The sequence below is a fragment of the Lynx canadensis genome, chromosome B1, assembly GCF_007474595.2.
Source record: "Lynx canadensis isolate LIC74 chromosome B1, mLynCan4.pri.v2, whole genome shotgun sequence".
Classification (NCBI taxonomy): domain Eukaryota; kingdom Metazoa; phylum Chordata; class Mammalia; order Carnivora; family Felidae; genus Lynx; species Lynx canadensis.
The window spans coordinates 48745877-48759742 of NC_044306.2; the positions used below are offsets into that span (position 1 = coordinate 48745877).

Below are 13866 nucleotides of genomic sequence, written 5' to 3' on the forward strand. Positions count from 1 at the left end.
TCTCTGGGCTATGCACAGAGAACAGAAAGGAGGACCGTGTTGCAGGGGGAGGTAGAGATGGACAATGGAAAGAGGGCTGCCTTCTATCTGTAGGGAAGCCACTGATTTTTTTTTAATACATATTTAACCAGTTTAACAGTAAAATAACTTAATATCTTTTATCTATATGTCATTCTAAATGTAGATATATTTTTACGTCATTATAATCAGCATGTAAGCTTCATTCCCTGTCACTTAACATTTTTATACTAAGATTTTCATGCATCACCACTCATACTGCACTCATCACTGCTCATACTTTAATCATAGAGTTTATCATCATCGATATTGCCTAGAACCCCCCTAAGCATTGCTCTGAGGATTTCGTTCTGATTTTACTCTCTCACTGTTATAAATCACACAGGTATGAACATCTTTGTGCAAATGCTCTGTGATCTCCCCTTTTAGATATATGGGATGCGTTTCCCCAAGTTGGGTGACCAGGTCGGTACATTGAGTTGCTTTATACTTGACCAGCTTGGCTTCAGAAAGCCAGTTCTCAATCAACTCTGCCAGTTGTGACTGTTTCATTTCAAGGCCATAAACATAAGACTTTATTATTTTTCTCCAGGTTTCTTGACTTAGTTAATAGATTTGTAGTGCTACCTCAAAGCTGTTTTTATTAGCATTTTTACCTGCCCAGGATTTCTCCAACTATTTTTAATTTCCTCAAGTATTTTCACACACAGGTGGCATCCTGCTTGCCTGATGGGGCATCTAAATAGCTCTTCTATCCAATTCGCAGGAAAATGAAAGCTGATTGCTACAGGGTACAGATGGGGGCCATGGTCATGTTTAATGGTTTTGATTTGTGTTTATATAAAGCAAATTTGTGTACTGGATTTGTGAAGAGGAGCAGATTGGGGATTGGCAGGTGGAGAGGCTTGTTCGCGAAGATGTTTTAGCTGTTTTCTTTTTTTTTTTTAATTTTTTTTTCAACGTTTATTTATTTTTGGGACAGAGAGAGACAGAGCATGAATGGGGGAGGGGCAGAGAGAGAGGGAGACACAGAATCGGAAACAGGCTCCAGGCTCCGAGCCATCAGCCCAGAGCCTGACGCGGGGCTCAAACTCACGGACCGTGAGATCGTGACCTGGCTGAAGTCGGACACTTAACCGACTGCGCCACCCAGGCGCCCCTGTTTTAGCTGTTTTCAAGGTGGTCATAGACGAGGGGACAACTGTTGGAACTGGCTTTGTACTTTCTCGTGGGAAGAAAAGTGGGGGCGTTTTCTTTGTATTATTGATTTTTTTCCTGTTTATCAAATGTGCCATAAGAGATGACAAAGAAATAAAAGTTTACATAGCCATCATCATTATGCATGTTAATATATCCAAGGCTGGTGTTCCTTGGCTGGTGTTCTAGTTCCTGGCTAGAAACTAATGAGCTTACGTGGAAGTTTTTGTTTGAGCAGAATACTGGGGCCACACAGAAAAGCAGTGTTCATCTGAGCTATCCTCTCTGCATGTGTGGAGACAAAGCCCAGAGTGGGGCGGTGGGGGGACTGGGGGGGGGGGCTTGTTGAATGGATTTGAGCTGTAAGCACAAACTTGAATTTGTTGGGTTAAAGTGGGAAATCTGAGGGGCGCCTGGGTGGCTCAGTTGGTTAAGTGTCCGACTCTTGGTTTCAGCTCAGGTCATGATCTCCTGGTTCCTGTGCTGACAGCACTGAGCCTGCTTGGGATTCTCTCATTCTCTCTGACCCTGCCCCCCTCTCTCTCTCTAAGTAAATAAATAAACTTTAAAAAAGAAGGGAAATCTGAGTTCTGGTCCTGCCTGTGCCACTTAACAAAGGCAAGCTGCTCAGTCACTTTTTCTCCTCCTCCAAATGGGAAGGACACCTGCTTTGGGAAATAACAAGATAGCAAGAGTGCAGATACTCTGGAAAGTGTGTGGTCCTGCAAATGTAAAGACCCTCTTCCCTCCTGTCTCTCTGTTGCAGTTTTTTCAATCCTTGACTTGGATGAGCGAGTAGGGTCTGCCTGTTGCATGGTCGGCCCTATAACCATTTGAAACCAGCAACGCTGTCCTCACTTCCCAGGACTCCACTCTCCCTTCCCTCCTGCATCATATGACAGAGTCCCCAGGGTCCCAGGGCTCTGCATATCCTCCCCCTAGAATGCAGCCCCTCAAACCCCCCGGCTGCCTGGGCCAGCAGTGCTGTTGATGTGGTCACGTCTACACAGAGCCCCGGGGAAAGTCACCACTCTTGTTTTAGGGATTTTCTAGTAGCCCCAAAATGCATTGATCTTTTTGGCAGCCATATCACAGTGACTAACAGTGAGCTCACAGATAACTTAAACCCCATTTTTTTAACCCGTGCTGTTGCTAAACCACATCTTCCTCATCCCAACTTGGGGAAGATTATTTTTTCATCTTCGTGAAGAACTTCACATTTATCCCATTTCACCAGTTGTGTTTCATTACACTTGGCATGTCTTACCAACCTATGCAGATTTCAGGGGTCCTTTGTGGCCTGAAATTAAAGTCCAAATCTCTCCCACTCCTGTGTTTAACTTGGAGCTTCTTGTTTGATAACCACAAACTCCTTAATGCCAAATTAAAAGGTGTGAACAAGGGCCAATTAAAATAGCAGTCGGTCCCCAAGTTAATATAGACACTGGATCCTCGGTCGGTGGAGAAACCATTTGACAGATTATGAATTCACCTGCTTGTCATCTGCCCTCCTCATTAACCTCTTTTTTTTTTTAACGTTTATTTATTTTTGAGACAGAGAGAGACAGAGCATGAACGGGGGAGGGTCAGAGAGAGGGAGACACAGAATCTGAAACAGGCTCCAGGCTCTGAGCCATCAGCACAGAGCCCGACGCGGGGCTCAAACTCACAAACCGCGAGATCATGACCTGAGCCGAAGTCGGACGTTTAACCGACCGAGCCACCCAGGCACCCCCTCATTAACCTCTTAAGAAAATGGGGAAACCCAGTCAAATACCCAACTGAAGCATTGACTGGTCACAGTGCCAAATTTCCCTGCTCAACAGCCAACTCTGTAACGCACACAGACAGGGAAAGGAGATTCGCTGGAGTGGAAGGCTGGGAGAAAAGGAAAAAGTTGAGATCATGCCTCAAAGTGGAGAAGCTGGAGAAGAATTTAGTTTCAGGTTAGAGATGACAAAGAATGTGGTTTTGAAAGCTACACCCTTTAAGAGGTTGGACAGTAACAGAAGCCCCTTGGAGGGAAACACACATCTGAAAACCCTGTGCTTCTGTGCACCTTGTATATTGCTATCTCCGGGTGCCAGTGGTGAGGCTGCAGGGCCAGACCCCAAGGGTCGAGGGTCAGAAGCAGCTGGAGGCAAGTCCTGTGAAATGTGACTCTGAAATCTGCACACCCCTCACCCCTGCCGCATCTGTCTGAACCACTGTCCAGGCAGTGGTGTGCCGGAACCAGCTCTCACAAGCTGACAGCACCCATTCCTCCCCTAATCCACTTTCAGCAAAGCCACATGGGCAACTGGCAATCAGCCATGGAAGCATTTACACCGGGGAAATTGGCAAATGCTACCAATCAGGTCACCTTTTCGCTGCATTACCAGTTCTGAAACGCTTACCGGGGTCTCATCCAGACTGCCCCGCTGCCTCCCAGCTCACACCTGTGCTTCGTCCTATGACCAGCATCATATAAATATACATATTTTAACGTGTATTTATTTGGGGGGGGGAGGGGGAGAGAGAGGAGGGCAGAGGATCCCGAAGCGGGCTCTGCACAGCCAGCAAGCAAGGCTCAAACCCACAAACCATGAGATCATGACCTGAGCCGATGTCAGACGCCTAACCGACTGAGCCACCCGGGCGCCCCCAGAATTATATATTTTAAATAAAAATCTGCTTCTCCACAGGGCAAAGTTCAAATTCCTTAGCACGTTGCCACCATCTCCTCTCATTTCCCAACACCCCTCGCCACCCTCCTCACCAACCCTGTGTTATGTAATGCGGTTTCCCGATCGTCCTGAGATCCTGGGGCCCCCATAGGCAAGTGGTCTTCTGGGCTCCTCAAGCGGACAAACACGGACCCCTGTCAGATCCCATATCACGCTGTGCCTAGTTTGTGTTTATCTCTTTCCTCTTGACCAGATTATGAATCTCTGCTGGACAGGGACCCTCTTCCTTCTTCTGGAGCCTGGCATGGCCCCGAAAACATAGGAAGGCAGAAATGGGGGGAGGAGCAGAAGGGAAGACCAGGAGAGGGGAGGGAGGAAGGAAGGAAAGGTGGGGGAGGGGGAAGGGAGGATGGGGAGGAGGGAAGGGGAAGGGAGGAAGGAGAGACAAAAGTAGCCACAGCCACTCATGAACTGGCCTACAAGGAGCAAGGTTGGGGAAAGCAGTGGAGCCCAGAGGCCACACAGGAGGTAAGCAGAATCTGCCTAGCTCTAGGGATCAAAGTCCTTGAACTAGTGAAAAGAACAGTAAGGGAGACAGGGTCATGAGTCTCTGTTGTCCCTTGGGTGGGGACAACCCACCCCTCTGTTTTCCCCCCGGCTGACAGCCAGCCCCACATCAGCGGGCCTCTGGGCTGGCAGGTGCTGGCAACAGAATGATCCTGAGTGGGTGATGTGTGGGGGGACGGCGAGCTGCAAATGTGTAGAGCCTCAAGAAATGCTTTTTGAATTACATTGAATTATAGCTGGGGATAATCACAACCTTTCTGGTTCCTTCCTTAGAGAGGTGACGGGGAGGGATGCTTGGAGCTGAGGGGAAGGGATTAACCAAGTAACTGATTGGGCGGTCCCAGAGTGGGCACGGTGCTGGCCCCTCGGGAACCGGGGCTGAAAGGGCCTAGGCTCGGAGGGGGGGAGTGTGCTGCGTGGCACCAGCAGGGCCCAACTTGCCCAGAAATGCAGGCCTGGCTCCCTGAGACTGCAAGGTCACTGCCAATTAGTTAAGCGGCTGCTCTCCGCAGGCCTTTGCAGAGGAAAGGCATGTGTTCCCCATTCCGTTGATGTGGAAACAGCAAGAGGAAGTGACTCAGAGACAGAGTGGAAATAAAGCGTGTGTCTCATGACATTCTGGCTTCTGCTAGATCCAAGGGGCTTATGTTGTGACTGTCTCCCATGAGGCTTCCTTCCATGCTTCTGTGGTGTTGTCAGGACAGTCGATGGCCCTACGTGCGTGCAAAGAGTGGGAGGTAGGGGTGATCCCTTCAGGTGGGCAGGTGGCTGGAGGAAGGTGGGTGTTGGCGAAAAGGCAGCCTCAGAGCAGTGGAGACAGAAGGGGCTGATCCTGGACTCACTAGACCAGGCTAATGTTTTACAAGGAGAGACTGGTATTGGGTTTCTGATCCTGTCTTCTGCCAAGTCACAGGCACTTAAAAAATACATGTGCCAGGGAGTTTACAGAGGTAACCTCTGATTCTCCAGAAAATTCTGCAGGATAGGTAGTGTCAGCCTCATAAAACAAGAGAGGAAACTGAAGCTTAGCAAGGTGACCTTGTCCAGATCACGCAGCTCGTAAATGGCAGAGACTTAAGGCCACCATGTTGCCCGACTCTGAAGTGCATTGTGAATAATGCCCCAGACTTAAATGGCATGACAGCCTCAAGGACATGAGTTTCAAGCCTAGATCTGATGAGTCAGGTGAGTGTGCCTTCTCCCTGATATCATGCAATGGTCTCTCTCCATGCTCCCTCAGATCACGGGCAGAACCTGCAATCCTCGAGAGAAGGATTTTACCCTCAGGACTCCCAGCATTCGTTCTGACATCTGGTTCTCTGAGAAGCCAAGCTCAATGTCATTCGCCAAAGACTATCCTTGTCACTTGATGAAAAAACGAGCATTGGAAAACCAACAAAGGTAGAAAGGCATAATGTTAGAATAAAAGACAGCCCTTCAAAAATAATCCATTGGGCTTTATGATGGATTCTCTAGAAGGTCCTAATTTTTCCCATTTTGCCATGGGCACTGGCATCAAAGGCCATCATCCACCTACCTGCTCCTGCTTGGGAACTCCAACTCCTCTGGACTGATGTCTTCAGGCCTCAGAGCCAGTTGGTGGCAGAGCTGGCTACTACCCCCTAAGCATGGTGGTGGCAGGACGTGACGCCAGCCCTCTAGTCTTTGGCAGGTGACATTGAAGCTTGACCTCTCAGAGAACCAGACGTGAGAGTGGATGCTGAGAGTCCTGAGGGTAAAATGCATAGTCTCGAGGATTAGAAGTCCTGCCCATGATCTGAGGGAGCATGGATTGGGGACCGTTAGTTGGAACAGTGGCATGATGTCAGAGAGAAGGTGCACACATCTGACTCATTTGACCCTGGGTTTAAAACTCATGTGCTTGGGGGCGCCTGGGTGGCTCAGTCGGTTGAGCAACCGACTTCGGCTCATGTCATGATCTCACAGTTTGTGAGTTTGAGCCCCGTGTCGGGCTCTGTGCTGACAGCTCAGAGTCTGGACCCTGCTTCTGATTCTGTGTCTCCCTCCCTCTCTGCCCCTCCACCACTCATGCTCTGTCTCTCTCTGTCTCAAAATTAAATAAACATTAAAAAAAAAAAAAACTAATGTGCTTGGAGCTGCCATGCCATGCAAGTCTGGGGCATTACTCACAATGGACTTCAGAGTGAGGCAACATGGCGGCCTTAAGTGTTTGCCACTTACCAGCTGTGTGATCTGGACAAGGTCATCTCGCTAGGCCTCAGTTTCCCTTTTGGGGGGTATGAAGCTATCATTACCTATCCTGCAGAATTTTCTGGAGAATCAGAGATCACTTACATAAATTCCTGGCAAACAGTATGTGTCCAATAAAGATGTACGGTTCCGCTCCAACGTCTTCAAGGGCAACGTTGTATTTTTCTGTGATACTGATGCCTGTGACCCTGTCAGCTTCCCCTGCTAGAAACACAGCCCTGGGCACAGTGGTAACCCAGAGGCTCTGAAGGGATTTAAACCCTGCTTCAGGACCCCATCCTTTCAGCAGGTGAATGTCTTGCCATTCAGGAAGAGTATCATTAATTTTCTTCCTGACGACTTCAGGGACTCAGAGATTATGCAGGTTCCCGTACTACCCTTTACAGGTTTGGGCCAAGGCATTCTTTTAGCCAATCAAAACCTTTCCTGTTTTAATTTGAGCGCATTTCCTTGTGTTTGTTATTCTTTGACTTGGATTTGGGCAGATCTGGGTTGGGAGGCATGCTGGAGCCCATGATGGCTCAGGTCCAGAGTTTCCGCGGGTGCCGGAGGAACTTCTCTCCTCTCACACTGCTCACAGGGGCTGGGGCAGGGATGAGATGCAGGGAGGGATTACCAGGCTGGGGGGAGGGGGCCAGGTCTTGACTGGAAGAAGGGATGGCACTTTTGGCTCACAGGTTGAGAGACAAAGGATTTAAGGATCATCAAAATACAGAGACAAGCTAGTGATGAGAAATTCAAGTAATCAGGCAAGAGCTGGAGAAATAGACAAGTTCAGTTGTCAGAAACAGGGGAGCTACAGTCAGTGGGTTACTCTCATATCTCCCAACTCTGTGTTCAGTGACACATGTTGGTGGCTTGAAATCAGCCATAGTGGGAATATTTACACCGTGGAAATTGGCCAATGCTGCAAATCTGAATTTCCACACACACACACACACACACACACACACACACACACACACCTCTCCCCATGAGCCTTTGGAAGGGGGAACAAGATATGGGGACTACAGATAGTCAGACAAGGTTTTAGGAAATAGGTGAGTGATAACCATGATGATAAAGCCTTTCATTTGCACTCAGCTTTATTGCTTATGATGAATTTTCATTTACATGTTTGCACTTTGTCCTCACAAACTTTCTATAAGGCAAACAGAGCAGGGAGCATTACCCCCATTTTACAGGTGAGGAAAAGGAGGCCAAGAGAGGTTAAGGAGCTTGCCCAGGGTTTTAGAACTGGCCAGAAAATGAGCTGGAACTGACAAGAAGAGAAACTCGCACGTGATGTTGAGAGCTATGTTCTCCAAGACCCTGAAGGCAGGTGGCTGACGATTCCTTACATCACACCTTTCAGTTACTCTGCTTCAGGGAGTTTTGGGGGGATCCCTTGGCAGTCCATTGCAGATCAGCGCTGACAGATGGGAGTTTGGGGTGCCCTTGAGGAAGTTTCCACGTGTCAGTGGAGATGTGGTACCACCTTTCTGGGCCTGCGTCTTTTGACCAAACACATGAGTCCCCTCCGGAGACTCTCACAACTGAGACCAAGCTTGGGGAGGTAATGCTCCCTAAGCTGGAGGACCTCAGGATTCTTCACAGACTGAGGATATTCAATGCCAAGTTGACACATTCCTCCTCACATGGAGTTTGTGCCAACGTCAGTAATATCAAGAGATACTACCTTTTTCAAAGGCAGATGGGAAAGTGCGAAAAACTTTGTACTTGAATTCAGATCTGCTCTGGGATCCAAGTTTGCTACTCAACAAGCAGGAATCCTTGACCAGATGGCTTAAAAATTTCTTATGTTTTCTCATCTGTAAAATGGGCATACTCATCCATGCCCATCTCCAAGGAGATGCTTAAGTATAAAGCACTTACATTCTTGGAATAAATATCTGGAGGATACTGCTGCAAAGGATTAAAGGCAGACCTGCAGGACTTAGCTCCAGCTGAAGGGAGAAGTAGATCCTGAGTGACTGAAATGGTTTTGCAGAAGCATTTCAACAAGAGCCATGTTGACCACTGGAAATGATGGCTCCTAAACCAAAGGCCTGGAAAAACCGATGAAGATAAGAAACCAGGGTCCTCAAGGCATGTTGGTGGTGGCCAATGCATCAGTCTGGGTGGGCTGTGTCCAGTCAGATGTAGACTATGAATGTTTCTCTTTGCTCAGGGCAGAGGTGGAGGCTGGCTCCTGAACGGGCTGGTCGCTGCCCAGTCAGTCTGGGTAATGGGGGTCAACTATCCAGCTCTGGTTTCTCATCATTCCATTTTTTTCTGAATAGACTTTGTTATTATTATTTTTTTTTGGCACAGTTTTATGTTCACAGCAAAACTGAGAGGAAGGGGCAGAGATTTCCCATATACCCCCACCCACACTCATGCACAGCCTCCCCCACTATGGCTGTCCCCCCACCAGAGTGGTACATTTACTACGACAGGCTTCACATCACCGCCACCCCCGGCATCCATAATTTACGTTCACTCTTGACGTTATACACTCCATGAGTTTGTACAAATGTATAATGGTAGATATCCATCATTATAATATCACACAGAGTATCTGCAGTGCCTTAAAGTCCTCTGTATTCCGCCTGTACATCTCTTCTTTCCCCCAGCCCCTGGCGGCCACTGATCTTTCTACTGTCTCTGTAGTTTTGCCTTTTGCAGAACGGCATATAGCAGAAATCAAACAGTGTGTACCCTTTTCAGATGGGCTTCTTTCAGTTAGATGCATTTAAGTTTCCTCCCCGTCTCCTTGTGGCTTGATAGAGCCTATCTTTTTAGCACTGAATAATATCCCATCGTCTGGATGTACCACAGATTATTTACCCATTCACCTACTGAAGGCCATCTTGGTTGCTTCTGAGTTTTGGTGTTATGAATAAAGCTGCTATAAACATCCATGTGTAGGTTTTTGTGTGGACATAAGTTTTCAACTCCTTTGGGTAAATACTAAGGAGCACTATTGCTGGATCGTATGGTAAGAATATGTTTAGTTTTGTAAGAAACCGTCCAACTGTCTTCCAAAGTTTGCACCAACAATGAACGAGAGTTCCTTTTGCTCCGTGTCCTGATCACATGCTTCCAGCCTCTTGGCTGCTCCAATTTAAAAGCACCACATTTCATTGACTGATGGCAGCTGCATACGTTTGATTTTTTTTTTATGTTTATTTATTAGTTTTGAGAAAGAGAGAGAGCACAAGCGGGGGAGGGGCAGAGGGAGCCGGAAACACAATGCGGAGCAGGCTCCAGACTCTGAGCTGTCACACAGAGCCCGAGGCGAGGCTCGAGCTCACAACCAAAGAGACCATGACCTGAGCCATGGCGGTCTAATCCCTTCCTCACCAAGCACCTCCCCCCCACCGCCCACCGCCAGACTTGCCCTGGCCTCTGTCCCATGCAAAGATTTCTAACTCACCTGCTCTATCTCTGCCCCTTCTTCTGCCTGTCAGAAAGGGCTCCTCTGCTTCACTCTTAACTTCAGCCAATGGCTCACAGAATATGTGAAAATGGGGGTGCCCAGGTTGCACCAGATCTTTTGCATTTTACTGACATGCTATTTCTATTTGGCTATTCTGTCTCCAATTCTTCCCCCATGTTGCAGGGAGTCCCTGGGGCATCCCCTGTGTGCTCACTGGCACCAGCACCCTTTGGATGAGAGTGCTGTCTGGGCCAGGGGGCGTCTCCTGAAAGGCAGCCCACCCCCCCTTCATCGTGGATGCCCGGAAGCCAGGCGTTGTGACCTACAGATGTGGGCGTAGCCCTTCTCCCCAGCTCGGAATCCATGTCCCCACTAGGCAACATGACAGCACTGATTGTGCCCCTGGTTTCCAAATGGCTTCTGGAATACAGGCCCTTTGACTTCCATCCAGTCCACGGGGATGGACGCCGTGTGCCACTCCATTTCCTTCTTACCCCAACACCTGTTTTACAAAACTGCATCATGAAGCCCCTACCTGAACACTAGTCTATACGAATAGATACCCAGTGGTCATGGGGCCCCTGGCTAAATAGACACAGCATTTCCTGAATCTGGGACCTGTTATGTGTATGCTTAGTGCTGTGTGTGTGTGTGTCTCCATGACTAGAGTGTATGCTCTTTAGGGGCACACCTTCCCTCCTCTTCATATCCTGTAGCAGATCTGTCATTGTCCCATCTAATAGCCCCTTGGGCCTTGACATTCCAGTATTCTCCTGCTTACTTCTGCCTACCAACATTTGCATCTTTTTGCCTGCGACTTTCTCTGGCTCCCGGGTCCGCTCTGCCCTTGTGTAGAACTGGCTGGCAATGCTAGGAATGACGTCTGTAAGAAAAGGTGTATAAAAAAAAAAAAAGAGGTTAGAGTGGGAGAGAACCAAACCATAAGAGACTCTTAAAAACTGAGAACAAACTGAGGGTTGATGGGGGATGGGAGGGAGGGGAGGGTGGATGATGAGTATTGAAGAGGGCATCTTTTGGGATGAGCACTGGGTGTTGTATGGAAACCAATTTGACAATAAATTTCATATATTAAAAAAAAAAAGAAAAGGTGTATAAATACCCCCAATCCTCCTCCCTGCCCCTCCGTTGGTGGAGCAGGTCCACAGCACGTCTACAGCATGTCCCAGCTCCCAGAGTCCCCAGAAGGACTGCACTGCAGCTGCCTTAGTGACAACTCCATTGACAACCCTCCTTTGGCTGTCTTCCCTTCCCTACCATGCATTTCCCACTCCCTCAAAGGGCTTCCCAGGGTTGCCTCTCAAGCTATTTCCTATGGACACCTTGTTGAGAGTATGGGGGAAATGGAGGTTCATGCACAGCACATACCAGAGTATTGGCACACAGGACATGTTCAGTGGATATTTATTGAAAAATAGCACAGGGACACCTGGGTGGCTCAGTCGGTAAAGCATCTGACTTCAGTTCAGGTCATGATCTCATGGTTCATGAGTTTGAGCTCCGCGCTCTGTCCCACAGCTTCATATCCTCCATCCCCTGGCTCTCTGCTCCCCCTCCACTCTCATTCTCTCTCCCTCTCTCTCAAAATTATAAATAAATAAACATTTAAAAAAAGGAAAATGTCATGGATACTTCTAGAATATACATACTAGCCTCTAAAATAAAGGAGACTGGATACTCTTTTCTCCTTCTGTCTTGTCTCAAATTCTGGCTGCCCTTGAGGACTGAGACTGGTGTTCTGCCCATTGTCTGGCCACCCCTGATGGAAGGGACATGCCCTGCTTTTCCCTCGTCCTCACAGCATCTCCTTTGTGCCCTCATGATACACACTGCCTACTTAAAAAAGGGACAAGTCCTTAAAGCCAATGACTGTCAACATCTTCCCTGCTAGTGTCCAGCACTGTGTAAATGGATTACCATGACTTTGGTTCCGCTTCTAAAATCTTGCCTCCACATTTGTCTTTTCACATTGCCAGTTCCATTCTTTTGCCCCCAACTGCTGGTCTAAAAACGTCCCCCTAGAATTACAGTGTCTTGTTAGAGGGGAGATAATTTTTCTGTAAGAATTAGTTCAGAATGAGAGCTAAGGTTAGTCGAGAAAGGTGGCTCCCGGCCCAGGCTAAATGTTAGAAAAACCCTTGGAAACTTAAAAATGCCAGGTCTCCCCACAGGCCAACTCAGTGGCCATCTCTGGGCACAGAGCCGGATTTAGGCTTTCTTAAAAGCTTCCCAGGGGATCCTAATGCGGAGCCAAGGTTGACACCACCAGCCTGCAGATAAAACTTGCATTGTTTCCTTGGGGTGTTCCTGCTTTAGAGCAATGAGAAGTAAACCCTATAGGGTTGTGTTGGATCAAGAGGACAGGAGCTATTTTGCAGGGACTCAGAGAGAGCTCAAGATTCCTAGGATTCTCACAGTCTATGGAAGTGTTGACCAAACTGTCATCCAAACTGGGCTGGATCTTCTAGGGTCCCAGCCTAGTCCTCTCCCACCTGGCAGAGGACCTCCCACATTGAACTGTGGGAGTGCTATTCCTCTTGAATTCTCCTGTGTGCAATGAACCATGTGCTGTATGATGAGTTCCTGTGGGACTGAGGCCTCCTGACCAGGAAGTTCGGGTTGGCAGCTGCGGGTGGGGGCAGACAATGCCATCAGCTCATGGACGGGCCCCCCACCTGGGCCCTTTCCTGCCTTCTCCATTGAGGCTCCCTCCGGGCCACCCATTCTCCGATTCTGCTTCTTCTCTTGTCCCTGTTTCTCTCCTGCTATTTTCTACTGTCTCGCTCTTTGCTTTTTCTGCTCAGCTGTGCCTTGGAACCATGCTGTGGCCGCCTCCTCCCGCAGCTGCGCTTGCAAAATGTGGGCCTCTTGCCTGGAGTCAGTGTGGGAGGAGAAATGTGATGGAGAGAGGGGCTTCTAGAAGAGAATGCTGTCAGCCCGAGAACTCAAGGTCCCGGGGTTTTATACCCGGATGTTGATGCAAACTGCTCCTTTGTGTTTCAGCTTCCCCCAGTCAATAAAGCTGGATGCCTTTAAGGGGAGTTTTTGAGAATGGGAGCAAGTGTGGTTTGCTGGGTTCTGGAGCTTGGTGGGTGCCGTCCCTGGGGCATGAGGCATGGGGGCCTACTCGGACTCATTTCGGGGCTGTCCCTCTGCTGTCTCCACAGGACTGAGATGTGCCGGTCCTAGCTGCCGCCTGAGAGAATGTCTGGGGTGTCCGAGCCCCTGAGCCGAGTGAAGGTGGGCACGTTACGTCGGCCTGAAGGCCCCCCAGAGCCCATGGTGGTGGTGCCAGTAGATGTGGAAAAGGAAGACGTGCGGATCCTCAAGGTGTGCTTCTATAGTAACAGCTTCAACACCGGGAAGAACTTCAAGTTGGTTAAATGCACTGTGCAGACAGAGATCCAGGTAAGTGTGGCGGGCTCTATCCAATCGTCTGCCTCTGGTCTGTCTGTCCCCTTCTGGGGCAGCTGAACAGCCCTCCTTCAGCCTAGCAGGCTCTCCTGTGTCCACTCTCTGGGATGGGGACACCAGGAGAGACACTCTCAGCCTGTAGCACCAGCTCCCCTCCCTGGGGGTCTGCAACCAAGTTCACTGGGGGGACAGATTTTATAGTCTTCATTTGAACCCAAGATCATTTGCCTTATCTTTAATTCATCTCATTTCAACTTATTGAAGATTTATCACATTTGAAGCCCTGCAAGGGACATAAGAGCCTCCATCCTCAAGGAGTATACACTCTGACAG

General features: G+C 48.7%; 1 protein-coding gene across 1 annotated transcript in view; it reads left to right on the plus strand.

Moving 5' to 3' along the window:
- Positions 1-13866, plus strand: part of PTK2B (protein tyrosine kinase 2 beta) — a 126052-nt gene that overhangs the window by 51257 nt on the left and 60929 nt on the right. Inside the window, 1 exon segment of the mRNA XM_030312656.2 lies at positions 13287-13527. Coding sequence (XP_030168516.1) covers positions 13324-13527 — 204 coding nt within the window. The 5' untranslated portion in view covers positions 13287-13323.